General features: G+C 43.1%; 1 protein-coding gene and 1 long non-coding RNA gene across 3 annotated transcripts in view; one reads left to right on the plus strand and one right to left on the minus strand.

Annotated features, from left to right (window-relative positions):
- Positions 1–6,907, plus strand: part of LOC142153279 (uncharacterized) — a 43,597-nt gene extending 36,690 nt beyond the window's left edge. For both annotated transcript variants that reach the window (XR_012691463.1, XR_012691464.1), the window contains exon 3: positions 6,445–6,907. This is a non-coding gene — a long non-coding RNA (uncharacterized LOC142153279). The remainder of the gene's footprint in view (positions 1–6,444) is intronic.
- CACNA1C (calcium voltage-gated channel subunit alpha1 C) overlaps positions 1–15,143 on the minus strand; it is a 278,371-nt gene that overhangs the window by 25,592 nt on the left and 237,636 nt on the right. The window contains 2 exon segments of the mRNA XM_075210714.1: positions 2,230–2,259; positions 8,079–8,162. Coding sequence (XP_075066815.1) covers positions 2,230–2,259; positions 8,079–8,162 — 114 coding nt within the window.

The raw sequence follows: 15,143 nt of genomic DNA on the forward strand, positions 1-15,143 counted from the left end.
CATTGTTATCTCTTTGTCTCTAAATTCATCTGCTCTACCCATGAGGTGTTTATGGATAGAGAAATCCAGAGGTACAGATGAGTGCCCAACACCAATTTATGGCATGGGTTGTAAAAGCTAAAACCTCATGGAATTTCTCTTTAAGGTTATAGCATCATACTCAATAATATCCTAAAAAAATGTTTTTAGTATCCTCACATTCTTGGTGGTTCTGTAATATCTCAAGACATCTCAACTGGGTGACTGAGCAGATGGGATAAGTCTGAATGAAGGGGAATAAGGACACAGAAAATGTCACATTTTTTATCAACTAACATACATACAGTGTATGTAAATTAAGGGAAAGTTATGACACGTTGTGTGTATGTAATATCATCTTTGCAGGACATTCTGGTAAGAAGTTAGGCCAGTGTAAAAAAAAACCTGACTTGAAAGTCATTAAAAAACTTATTAGCATGAACACTGACTTTTTATTTCTGACATACAAGAGCTGTCGGTACCTGCAGCATGTTTAAATGTCTCATTCGAGAGTTTATAATATGTGTTGTTTTCTCCCTTTTCTTTTATTAGACCCTAATATATTATATCATTGTATGTTATTTTGTTAAATATTTTAACAATTGTGCATTTATTTTCCATATTAAATCACACTTAATAAGTTCATGTGTTTGTGTACTTATGAATTCAAGTGCTTGGTATTAGAATGCTACATGGTTGAAACAGAGGAGATCATTTGGTTTATGATAACTCTGGGTCAGAGGAGATCATCTGGTTTCTGATAACTCTGATGAAAGTAACTTGTAAGAGTTTAATTTAGGTAAAGGGTAAAGGGAGAATGGAAGACTTCCCGAGTAAATGTCAGCTCTTCACGAAAAACCAGGTGGTTGGTTTTGATTAAACCTGTCACACACACGTCACGCAGGCTGGATTGTGACAGGTACCAATTCCAAATGAGCGTTAAACATGTTTAGTTCCAGCAAATTCTTTTATTCTATTCTCATACATCAGATGTTGATAAGTTGTAAAGAAATAAATGAAATTTAATTTTGCAAGTGTTTTCATTATATTTGCAAAAATAATCCCACTATTATGTCTATGGCTATATTTCAGTTGCAAATCCTGTTCTTTTAATGTGAAGTTCACAAATATGTTCAATTTCCTTAGTAAATTTTTAAGATTTTTTAAATGTAAATGTGATATTTAAAAGATATATTTTTGAAGACTGAAAATAGCTTAAAGATTCCGATACATAATAACTAAACTTTACTAGTTGTCAACTTTTCAGAATCAAAATATTGTTGTTTTGTGTTGAATTACAATATATTAAGACCTGCTTTGTTGAATATAGAAAGAAACATTTTTATTGATATTACTAATAAGTAACTAAAATATCTCAACAAGCAGGACCGTGCTAAAGAAAATAGTAAAGCCACTATAACCATTAATTAGATAGTTTGCAATGTAGACATGTCATGCAGCCTCTGATATATATCTACACCTGCAATAAAAGGTCTGATGCTCTCAAAGTGTAAAGAATTCTGAATGTAGGGGAGGGAAGTAAAATATATTTGGCATACTCAATGGTTATTAAATAAAGCTAATTAGAAAATACTTAATCCATCAATATTCCGCTTTAAGTGTCATGACGTTATTCATTTAACTTGTGATGTTTTGAGGACTAGACTTACACAACCAAATCTACAGTTATAATTTATTGTTAAGTTATTAATTCATGTGTTACGTTTGTTTCCCAGTGGAATCAGGATTTAAAAACCTGACTTCAAAATGTAGAATTACATTGCGGGGACCCAATTTTCACTTCTGTTTCGATAGATAGCGTGGAACGTTAATTTACGTGGAGTACAGACATTGCACGAAATTCCATCGGAGCGTTAATAACGGACCTGAATGACGTTTGTTCTCAACAAGAATCCCCACCTGTTCTGTCCTCTCCGGGTTAATCTGCCGGAATGGTCGGACATCTCTTGGGTTATCGGCCAGACTGGCCTTTTTGGCAAAGCGGAGAAGATCAAGAGTCCAAGAGAAGCGTTACAAGTACATAGAGTATTACACAGATTAAACCACAAACCACAGCTCAGAGACACAACAAATACAACAAGGAGGCCACAGGGCATGCAGTGAGACTGGACAAGGTGTGGAGAGAAGAGCCCTGAGGTCAGGGGTGGGGGGAGGGGGGTGACAGTGCTCTGAAGGGTTTTTTGGTCTTACCATATTGTGGCATTGGGAATGTTCACCTGTCTTTAAAGAAAGGCAGACAGAGATAAGATGTAATACCGGCTATATCCACAGGGGGGCACAGTACAGCAATATGATAAGCATGGAGGGTAGGAGAGGGAGGTAAAGGACAGAAGCAAATTTAGAACAGAATACAACCAAATTGGGAATTTCGTACAGCCCTGAAACCTGGGTCCTGGTGAACTGGAGCTAGACAAGGTGCCGGCCTGCTTCGGAACTCCCGCTGCAGTCCAACTACCACCCCCACCATCAACGGTGGCCTGTTGGCCATGGCAGATGATAAGCGTTGTAGTTGGAGTGTTGGCAAATGTTCACCATGGCTAATCCAGAAGAGCCTCCCTCAAACTCAACTCTGGTTTTCTCACTTGTTTACGGTGAATAGTTAAGGGGTATCTGGTTTCGGAAACATTGATTGAAGTTGATTTTCGCACATTGGATAGACTGATTTGTGGTGTTGGACCTGGTGCTTATTATCGGTGCAAGAACTCTATGGACAAAATAGATGGGTAGAAATAATGTGTATTGTAAGCTAGCATCTAGTGCAGGAACCATATATACTAGAGATAAACTCTCTCTTCCCACAAATGTAAAGGGATCTAGGGGCCAGCTTGTAACTAGTACAAGATAAATCAATGGGGTGGTCAAATCCAAAACCAGTTTACAGGGATCCATCGCCAATAAAAGGAGTGTAAATGGGAGGGGGGGGGGGGGCTGTACTACATCAGGGGCTGGAGATGATTCACCCTCAGTCCACTTTTACTTTTGCTCCTTAATGATCCAGCCAAGCATCTGGCTCGGTCTGTGTGGTAAACTCCCCATAATAACCGTCTCTCTATAACTGCAGCAATAACTGAGCTGTGTAATGCAGAAGTAACGTTCACTAACCTTATATTACAGAAATAATATGGTTGGGATATTAAATGCTGAGCTACAATCTTACTGAGGGTGAATGTGGCAACGGGTTCACGTGCCCCAATCAGAGACAGGTACTAAACTACGACCAGACAGACAAGCAGAGACATCGCTCCATTGGTGGGAGTATGACAGGAGAATATCAGGGGGGGGTATAGAGGAAGGTGGGTGTATACAGGAGGGGGGGGGGGGAGGCTGCGGATATATATCATATATAAATACATTGTTTCACTGCTTGCCTAAGTCAGGAAGGGCACCAGTAGGATAGTTGCCCATTATCCACTCCGTACTAAGTCACTCATAGGCTCATAGGTTGAACTGAGATTAAACCGTAACAATAACCATCTGTGAGTGTGTGTTTATGTGGGGTCTGTACTTTGTATCTATATTACCAGTTTAACACAAAAGGTAACAAAGTAACACACATTAATATACTACACGTTGAATAAACTGGTAAATAAACAATGTAAAGAAATGATTTACACATATTAAGCACAAGGACAGTTTTAAGCTACGTTGAAGGAATGTGCGTTTGTTGGACACTTGTATAATAAGTACAGAGTCTCCTATATATAAGATTACCAGATCAGCATTTATAAAACCTGACACATACAAATTCACTTGCTGTAATAAGATCACATGTTTGCAACCAGACGTGCTCCGCAACTAAATGCTCGCGGGGTGGTGCGGTGGTCAGGAAGGGGGGGGGGGGCAAATTTTAGCCTGGGGGGGCAAGACACGACTCATCAGCCTATTGATGGAAAAACTGACGGTGGTAAGCATCGCTATCTGACAGTGCTGGGGATCTCAAGAAAGGACTAAACCCAAAACATAATATATTAATAATGATAATTTACTGGACATTTTCTAAACGTTATGTTAATGTTAGTCTGTCATTAATAGGTTTCTACATTTAGTTTTGTTTTCCTACGTCTAAAAATATATTACTAGCAACTTTTTATCCGGCTCACTAATATAATCAGTAACTAGGACAAAGGGGTATATTTACTAAGCTGCGGGTTTGAAAAAGTGGAGATGTTGCCTATAGCAACCAATCAGGTTCTAGCTTTCATTTATTTAGTACCTTCTACAAAATGATAGCTAGAATCTGATTGGTTGCTATAGGCAACATCCCCACTTTTTCAAACCCGCAGTTTAGTAAATCTAGCCCAAAGTGTCAATCAAAGGATTCATTTGGGGATCATCGCTTAGATCTTTCAGTTCAGTAAGTATTAGGAACAGATACACCCTGTGTCTTCAGGCCTAGCAGGTACCTATGTTTAACCTATGTTTATAAGGATGAAGTTGTAGCATAAAGATATTACAGGGACATTATTCAGGACATAATCAGACAGGGTTTCATAAAGAATTCTCTGCAATTACCTAAGGTGGTCGAGGTACTGATAGGCCTTAGGTAGCAACATCCTGATTAAATTGCTTGGACCATAATACGTTTATACTTCTTTAGTTCCACTTTAAAGTCCAGGCTTGTACTGCGCTGCTGTATATGTTGTACACAATATGAATAAGAGGAACGTAATAATGAAATCATACAGCGGGTATAATTCACATGTGTCACGTTATAAGGCTGATCTGGTACCACTTACTATGTATTACTATATTGAGTGATATCACTGGATCCCAGGAGATAGATCGGCTTCCTCCACCGTGCGTCGGCTACAGGTGCGTTTCACTAAAGTCTCTAGTTTTCTCCTAATCACACTTAAAACTGCCCATAGTAACAGCTCTATGTACCATTATATACTGATATTCTACAGGGTAGGACCTGACATTTACAGGGCTTCAATCCTGGATCTAATCAGACAATTGAAAGACTGATTCTGAGAAACATTTCTTGCAGGAGGAAGGACCTCGCCCCAAACTGGCAAATCCGGTTCCTCCCTTTGCAAAACATGGGAGTGGATTCAAATCCACAGCTCGGGATCTGGAGTTTAGTCTGCCGCTTTCATGTAACTTAACCACGACTGGTGAAAGGGAAGATGAAGATTTTATTACTCCTCTGATGGGACATAACCCCAATATGCCAATGGTCCAATGCGAAGAGGCGTCCTGTTACATTCACAGATATATGTACCTACACTTTCATTGTATAAAGATGTCTGGCTGGGATTTGTGAGCAATTAGTTCTACAGCGGCCTAAACGGAATCTTACATAGAAAATAATTCCTCGCGGTCACATTGTTATCTCAGATATCATCAGGTCTGATGAGCTCCTGAAACTTGGGACATATATAACTGTAATTGTTACTAGAATCCCTCTTAATATAAGTAAGCCGGTACTATAGGGATAGTTGTCCTTTATCATCCCAACTTTCCCCCAGTTAGTTGTGTTGGATGTTCGGGGGATAGTTAGCTAAGTGTTGTGTCTACAATTTCAGCTTAATGCACCTGTAGCTACACACAGTGAAGGCAGCCGTTCTGTAGACCATCCATTAACTAGGGACAAAGCCGAGGCATGAGGCACGAGCCACTGTGTTCATATCGATTTCATAAACAAAAGTAGATGTGTGTGACTCTGTGTGTCGGATGGTGATATATCTGGGGACAGTGACAGTGCCCCAAGGTGAGGGGATGTCCATAGGGGCCGAGAGACCCCCTAGGGGCCGACACTGCAGGGTGGGCTTATAGAGGAGGGAGAAGAGGAGATAGGACAGCCTGTATAAAAAGAAATGATTATATCATGCCAGGTCACATATAGACAGAGCAGGGCCTGGACTGTATAGCAGGAGGAGGTGACCGTCCCTTAGGGCCACAATCACAGATGGAAGTGGCGCTGTGTTCTAAAGACATCACCCCGTCCCTTGTTAGTGATGTCATCAGCTACAGGACAAATGCCGCTGGATAAATGCGTCGGAATAACAAAGACACCAATGTATGTTGTCCTATATTCACACGGGTGTTACAATGTATCACGTGTACCTGTATTTCTCTTCATGGATGTCTAGCGAAACGCGTGGGGTCATGCATGAAGACAGCGCAGGCTTCAGTCACTGAAACCCTTCTGTGTATCCAACGTTACACGACGGCTAAAGAGAAATATAAACATCTAGACTGATATCATAAAACATTTCTATTATTAAGAAAAACTATCGTCCAGATACAGTCTCTGAACATTCTGAGTAGTAATATATGGAATGAAACTATAACTTGTTTTAGTATAACTTATACATAGTTTATATTATATGTGTCTTTCTCATGATTCTTCTCTTCAGTATTTGGTCTGATTTTCTTTCTTTTTTTTAAATTTTGTTTTAGAAATCAGGTTCCAGTAACGAGGTTTAGGTTACGTCCAGGCTTCTGTTTGTGGGATATCTGAAGAACTTTGACACATCAAACTTGCTCCTACAAAGGTCAGATCTAGGTCAGTATTTCTTTGAGTGTATCTGAAATGATTTTATGTTATTACGACTCTCTATTCACTTGAATAGAATCCTAAATAAACATCTTGGAGCTTTTTCCCCAGCAAATAGCGTCTTCCTACAACGAAACACAAATCCCGTTTTCCTCGCTCCTCTGCGCGGTCTGAGAGACCGTAAAACACCTGAGGACACTGTTATTGTGTCACTTTGTTTCTAAACAGTCTGTTTTTTCTATTGTACAGTTCATTCCATAATGACTATCTGACAATAAGAGTAAAGATAATGTCCAGTTCTGTATTACATACTGCCCATGAGCAGTTCTCTAACAGGTCGGATATCTTATTCGCTAATTTACTCTTTGATTTACTAATCCTTCTACTTAGTCATTTGTTCCTATTTTCTATAGCATTTCGTGTTACTAAGGTTTGGAAAAATGATTAAGTTCTCAAAAGTATAAGGTAAAAAATGAAGGCTTGCAGCGTGTACGCACATTGTTATGGACGTTGTATGTGAAGATGAAGACTATTTGGTAAAGGAGAAACATTTGGGTGTTAGTGGTTGTGACATAAGATATGGAGGTGCTACATTAATAAGTAATCTTGTGGATTGTGTGGAAATATTGTAATATTAGTTACACTGGATTGGGGTAGGGTGATCGGTTTCTGAATGCTTTAACCCTGGATGGTACCAGTGACTTGGTCCTTCTGTGATTGCAACCAAAATAACACCAAGACGGACCTCTCCTGCTACACAGTGTATTCATGCCGGAAGGAGTTTATGCAACAGTCGGAATCCTAAATCTTTCCAGAAGAAAAAAAATTATATAAAATAATAATAATAATAATAATAATAATAATAATAATAAAAGAAGTAGAAAATCAGTAAATAAAAGGAATGTAAATGGCTGAGGAGAGACAAACAGGGGGGGAGGGTAATGCAGTCACAGTTACGCACAGAGGCAAATTACTTACGTTTAGTTCGGTGATTGCAATATCAACAATGCTACCCACTACTATGAGAGCATCAAATGTATTCCATGCATCACAGAAATAATGCTGATGGGAGCCCAGGAGGAGAAGAGGGAGAACGAGAGAGAGAGAGAGAAAGAGAGAAAGAGAGAGAGAAAATCAAAGAAAAGAAAAATAAAAAGTGTGACCAACGGGGGAAAGAACGGAAATAAAAAAAGTAAAAGAACGGAAAGGTTCAGAGTACGGTAATTACACTGATATGTATTTTTTTGTCTCCTCTGGTTTTCGGCCTCTGGGGTGGAACCTGCACGTTGACACTCTCAGAATTTCAGGATGGGGAGAGATAAGGGAGAGAGAAGCCCCATTCTGCAGACAGGGGGCGCTATGGGGCTTCTCCCTTCCCTCTCTCCCTTCTCCTGGGAGGGGAGGATGGGGGTCTGATAAAACACTAGAAAGAAATCGGAAGAAGGGGCAGAGAAGCACCCACGCCAGCATGGAGAAGGGGGGAGAGAAGGGAGGTGCGGGGAGGGAGGAAGAGGTAGACCTGCCCCGATATACTTACATTGGTCTCGCTGAGAATGACGTCTACTACGCTGCCAATGACGATCAGAAAGTCAAAGACATTCCAAGGGTCACTAAAATAACCCTACATGGGGGAGTCAGGAGGCAAGGCAGGGTAGGGGATTAAAAAGGATCGTTAGACAGACTCATATACATCATCAGCACTAGCCAGCCCTCCTTGCCAGCAGAGCATGCAATCTAAATCAATGCAGACCCTTCTGGCAGTGAAAGGGTTAGTGATCCCCCCCACCACCCCTCTTTATCCCCCCCTCTCCCCCCCCCCCACACCAAGCAGGGCCCCCCCCCCCCCCCCCCGGCATCAGCAGGACACTTCCACAGAAATCCAGGACTCACAGTGTTACGGCCTGGGGAGGAATGATTAGATCAGCTAGCAGTGAGGGGGTTACGGAGGTGCACCCAGGTCTCAGTCTATCGGGTGGTGCTGGGTGTAGACTGCGCTGCAAAGCGCGGAGGCCTTATTGTTAGTTTTCCTAACATGCCGGGTTTTGGGAGCCAATAGGAAGCATTGAACCTGGGTGTCCCATTTTAAAGCACTAGGAGCCCCAGTCACATGATTCAGGCCAGCTCACGGGCGGCTTGTGCTCTAATGCAGCATAAATGGAATATTTAAATCCAAAAGGCAAAAAGATTAAAGGTGAACTGTCGCTTACGCACCGTGAAGGCAGCCGTTTTATGGGCCGGACAAAAGCCAGCCTATCAAATCACTAGAAACTGATGACATCACTGAGACTAGCTTCTCAAAATGGCTGCCCCCACAGCGAGCAGGCGAAGGGTACAGTTTAAGGAATGTTTGGGTGGGTGGGTAAACCTGACCTCTATTCACAGTACCAACTTCCTGTTTCATACCAAACTTAACTCACAGTTTTGCTTTATACATTTTTGGCAATTGCCTATTTTTTTTTTTTCTTTGACAAACACATAACATGAACACACATGTAGCACAGATGGAGATAAGCAGATGTCACTTTCCAGCATTAATGGCCCATCCGTAGCGTAGACTTAAACATCTCCATGACAAGTCGAACCCGCTAAGCATCGGTGCTGGAGCTGTGATGTCCAGACTAGAGGGTGGGCTGCGGGATCTCGGTCATGAGTTTATACATTGACTATAAGTGTAATGGCGTTTATATATTAAGAATATAAAGACAGAACACAGTGATGGAATAGCAGTGTAACTCGTCATAGCTCATGGATCTCGGAGGTGGGCGGATGGAGAGACAGACATGCAGAGACGCAGATATAAGCTGGTCATTCTGTGGGGGGGGGGGAGCGACCCTTCAGTAACAGGAGACCCCCCCCTCCCACGTAAACAGATCAGAGCACAGGCAGACATAGCAAGTGGGTACAGAATTGACTGTGACTGAATTAAAGGGCAGGTATGATAAAAAAATAAAATGAAGCATTTGATCCGATGCACAATTAATATTTTTCATAATTGATAATTGTTTTAAAAACTCCCTCAAGATAAAAGCATGTGTATGTAAAATGATTTTGCCTAATTAAACTTATTATGTTATATACTACACCTTACTGGAATAACTGATACTTGAAATAAGCGTTCTGCCTCAAATAACCTGTTGAAAACTGAAAAACACACTGCTGTTCCTGTTTGACAGAGTTGCAACATCTGTATATACGGAAATAAACTGTGGACTGCACCGATTGTTTTCATGGCTACAGATGTTGCAATGAAAGGTCGGTTACTCACAACATATGTGTCAAATTGGACCAACAGTTTATTTCTGAGGTTCCAACAGGTGATTGCAGAGAGAAGTCCTAGTTCAAGTATCAGGCGTTACTCCAGTAAGTTTAGTGCGCAGCATAAAGATTGTAATCAAGTACAACAATGTGTGAGTGGAGTTATCTATGCTGACAATATTTGTGACGTCCATGTTGTTTGGTCAAATAACCATATCACAGAGGCCCCATGCATTTCGGTTGGCCGAAGATGCTCACACAAGCGGGGGCAATTTTCAGCCAACCAGAATCTCCATCCTGCTGACCCATTTTTATAGCTGAGGCTACAATAGAGATAATGCACCAATAATGTTCTGCAATTTAAATACAAGGTCTCTATCATGCACTAGACTGAGGACAGCTGACTGCTAATCGTTGCTACCTTTGTTAGTGAATAACCCCAATGTCAGACCAATCTACCAACAAAACTGGTTATGGGGGAAGATCAACAGAAGTGAGTGGTCAGCTTGGACTCCATTGCATTTTGCTGGCTATTCCCCACATTAGTTTTAATTGCATTTAATTATAAACTAAAAAAAGGTATAATGAGTATATCCTGCAAGATTGTCGTACTGTCTACCTGTATGTACCCTATGAATAGGCTCCGCCTCTCCGAATAACATTACTGTGCAAAACGTGGGCTTTATGATCCTACACGTATGTTTGAGTGAACTCCTCTTCTACATAGAAATAATAGAGAGAACACTGAATTAGAAGATATCTTACATAAACCCGTCCTCTCTATCTAACGTCATCTTATAGACATGAACAGATGTTAGCGGAGCTGTTTGGTCAGTTTTATCCACGATGGGCGGCCTACAATGTAATAATGTGTTATCCTGCGCTATGGTGCTGGCAGAGCTGCTCCCGAATTCTACAAATGTGACGTCCTGTTGGATGTTACAACAAGTGACAATGACAAGCTGAGACAGACACAGCAAGCGGGGGAGACGTGACTAAAACAGGGACAAGGTATCAGGATTTGTGGAGATTTTATCGAAGGACTAGGACGAAAATAAAATATCAACATACGATGATAAAGGGATCCTGCAACTAGATATTTCCCCATCCCCCCTCCTTAGAGACAGGTTTATTTGGCTATTACTAGAGATATTAACCTAAGAGCCTGAGTACGACGGACTAAGTGACTCTCATTCTACCGTACGTCGGACGCGGTGTGTAACACATACTAAACATCCACCTGCGGATTGCATAAAATCACATCCGATATGGCAGTATGACCCAATTGGCATGCGGTTTTAAGCAAAGCACTGGTTTTGGACCCAACGCCGCATAGTTAAATCGTATGAGAAGCCAGCACGCCGTTTTACAGTGCAACTGTAAATTGTATATAATTATAGGCGACGGTCATTTGAGTGTCTGGAGAATGTTGGCTGTGTACATATCGGAGCCCACAGACTGATCCCGTGGCCACAGAGTAAAACACACAGCAATTTGTGCAGGGCAGACATTGCAGCTTGATGTTAAAGGATCCAAATCATCCAAAATCAAAACCGAGGAGGTTCCCTCGGTTCAGGCGAAACATTGGAATCACATCTTAATCAGAGATCGTCTCCAGGTACAGCCATCTCTAAGGAACGAAACCCTGCGGAACATCAACAACGCGCTACGGCCCCTCCCTAATAATCTGATCCTCCTCCATATATTGTACTAACGGAGAAGTCACCAACCATCGCCTTATTCACAGATCCACAGTATCAGCCACGTGTCGCCCCATTTTATAAACATGCTGAGAAATTTCGGCTACAATACAGGACCTTTATCTGGTGGCTTGTTCTGTAACACCTTATCCACTGCACCATCACCATTTATTCATATAGTGCTACCAATTCCACAGCTGTACAGAGAATGTTTTATATTTACATCAGTCCCTCCCCCATGGAGCTTACACTCTAAATTCCCTAACACACACAGACTAATTTTGTCAACAACCAATTAATCTACCAGTATGTTTTTGGAGTGTGGGAGGAAACTGGAGCACCCGGAGGAAACCCACGCAAACACTGGGAGAACATACAAACTCCACACAGATAAGGCCATGGTCGGGAATCAAACTCATGATCCAGGAGGCAGAAGTAACCACTGAGCCACCGTTTGCCTGTCTCAACAATGCCGTAACTTTGAATATCTCGGTCTGAGGATTCTTCTGCTCACTTCATTGTTGCTTCTAGATGTCTTCTGTCTCAAGTGGAATCTTATCTCCGACACTCGCTCAGTGTGTAACACAGAACGGTCCATCCTGCGCGTATCACGGTGTAGAGTGGCGGATACTCTCTGCTCTCATGAGACGCCCCCACAAATTATAAGCACACCTAGGTGTGCAGAGAGGTGGAGTAATGTGAAGAGGTGACTGCCCAAAAGTGTAAATGTGACGTCAATCGACCGACCTCTGACCTCTTACCAGTGCTTTCATTAATGTGACGTGGTCATGCCACCTGCCCCGGTGCCAAATACCCAAATGTTGGGGGATATTGGCAAGGTGCTTAGAAATGCGGTATTCCACTGATCAGAGGGAAATGTGTCACATTACAGGTGAAGGATAAGACCCAGAGATGATGTAACATTGAGGTCATTCAGCTCCTCCACAAACACCCCCGTCTTGCTCTGTAGACCTGGGCGTCTTGTCTGGATGCACTTCCACTTACCTGCAATAACTAACACCCACCACTAAATGGCTCAATAACACCACCATTAGCTGAATATTGTTTAATCAGTCCAGGGGATCCCAAACTTTCTCAGTTAGAGGCACCTTTAGAGTCTCCATAATTGTTTCAAGGCACCCCTAAGCCAAAATAAGTACCAAATAGTCGCCCGTCTTGCTTACCACCGGCCCTGAACACGACACCCCAGGGAACCGCGGCGCAGTTCGGAAACCGCTGAATTAACACCAAATAGTACAGATCATCATCATCACCATTTATTTAAATAGCGCCACCAATTCCGCAGCTACAAATAACAATAATAATATATTTTTCCATTAAATGCCAACAGTTTATCTGAGCTGAATAAAATAAGTTCACCGTCCAATGAGATAAATGCAGGATAGCTTTAATCACTCAGTTATAGGTGCTACAGGACAATGCGGAGCCCGCGTTCTGGCGATCGCAGTGTAATGAGTTGGCTGCAGTACGATGTCTCCGTCTATCTGCTGGACCACGGCGCCACTCTGCACAACAACGTATGTGGCGGCTCCAGCTCCCTGTGTGCCATCCTCTCCCTCTGCCCAGCTCTCTGGGCACACGAACCACCACCGGTACCGGGAACATGCTGATAAGAGACACACAAATGCCAGGATCCAAACCCCTGAAACCGAATGGTCCCTGTAAGCTGGAGGGTGCACATGGAAGCTGGAGAGTCTGGGTAACAGCTAGTAACACGATGCTGAAGGTGCGGAGCGTGGATCCTGCCCACGCCGACTCCAGTGTGCCCCACAGATGCTGGACTGGACCGACGTCTGGTAATTGGTAAACTGTATTAGGCTGAATTCACTCCTCTTGTGCCAGGGGGCAATATCTCACTGTAAAGCCCCTTAGCAGCATCTGAGTGGCAATGAAGTTTATAGACCCTGTGGCATCAGATGTGGTTCTACCCCCGGCCAGCAGGATGGATCCAGGCACTTCTGGTTTTGCCATTTCTTGGTCCTCCAATCAGATGTTTATTCCGGCTGAGGGTCCAGGACCTCTCAGCTTCCTTCTGGCTCAGTGCCGCCCTGATTAACACAAACACACAAAACCCTTTTTCACCTAAAAACTGGCTCTACACAGTTTTTTTTATAGCTTGTCCTGATATTTGCCAGGACAGTCCCACTTTACCACCCATAATACAATACTTATTTTCCCATAGTTTAAACTCCTAATGAACAAGAACTAATTGAAGAACTGTTTTACCTTAGTTGGGATTTGACACAACAACAGAACAGAACCTCCGGTATCAGAAAATTTCTATTCTTCATAAGTGGTAAAGCAAAGCCCCGCCCACTGCGACAGACCTCATCACGGCGGCACCAGACAGACAGTTACATGTGACACTAGTCCCACTTTGATGCCACTGGCTTTATATGCAAATTAGGGGGAGGAGGTAGATTGAGCAGGATTCTACTATTGTGTAAAAAAGAATTTGGAAAGGAATAAATTCAATGTATCTGTCTGTCTGTAACATACAACAATAATAACTGGGATTCTAGGCTTTAAAACCAGCAGTGTCATTTCGTACCCACGTACTGCAGGGCCTGTGAAGTGTCAGCAGTGTGTACAAATAGTATGTACAAATAATCATGTTACTGAGCTTGGTGGTCTCAGCCCCGGGACCCCCAGTATCTGTGTGTGACTGAGCAGCTGGCCTGGGAGACTGAGGGTCAGATCCTGGGCAGTCTGAGAGCTCTGATTCCCAGGGAACTGCTGGCAGAGAGAATTAGGAAGAAGGACCCTTCCCCTAAAATACGTCACATGACAATCCCGGCCTCACCCCGTAACCCTGTCACTGCTGCTGTACGATGAGGGGAGAGGTCAGTGTGTCCTGATGTCTGTGTATTAGGAGGAGGGGAGGAGGTCTGTGTATTAGAAGGAGGGGGGGGAGGTCTGTGTATTAGGAGGAGGGGGGGACGTCTGTGTATTAGGAGGAGGGGGGGGAGGTCTGTGTATTAGGAGGAGGGGGGAGGTCTGTGTATTAGGAGGAGGGGGGAGGTCTGTGTATTAGGAGGAGGTCTGTGTATTAGGAGGAGGAGGGGAGGTCTGTGTATTAGGAGGAGGGGGGGGAGGTATGTGTATTAGTAGGAGGTCTGTGTATTAGGAGGGGGGGGTTCAGTGTATTAGGAGGAGGGGGGAGGTCTGTGTATTAGGAGGAGGTATTTGTATTAGGAGGAGGGGAGGAGGTCTGTGTATTAGGAGGAGGGGGGAGGTCTGTGTATTAGGAGGAGGGGGGAGGTCTGTGTATTAGGAGGAGGGTCTGTGTATTAGGAGGAGGGGAGGAGGTCTGTGTATTAGGAGGAGGTCTGTGTATTAGGAGGAGGGGGAGGTCTGTGTATTAGGAGGAGGGGGGGGGTCTGTGTATTAGGAAGAGGGGAGGAGGTCTGTGTATTAGGAGGAGGGGAGGAGGTCTGTGTATTAGGAGGAGGGGGGAATGTCTGTGTATTAGGAGGAGGGGGGGGAGGTCTGTGTATTAGGAGGAGGGGGAGGTCTGTGTATTAGTAGGAGGTCTGCGTATTAGGAGGGGTGGGTCAGTGTATTAGGAGGAGGGGGATGTCTGTATATTAGGAGGAGGGGGGGAGGTCTGTGTATTAGGAGGAGGG

Source organism: Mixophyes fleayi, chromosome 4, assembly GCF_038048845.1.
Source record: "Mixophyes fleayi isolate aMixFle1 chromosome 4, aMixFle1.hap1, whole genome shotgun sequence".
In the NCBI taxonomy this organism is placed as follows: Eukaryota; Metazoa; Chordata; class Amphibia; order Anura; family Limnodynastidae; genus Mixophyes; species Mixophyes fleayi.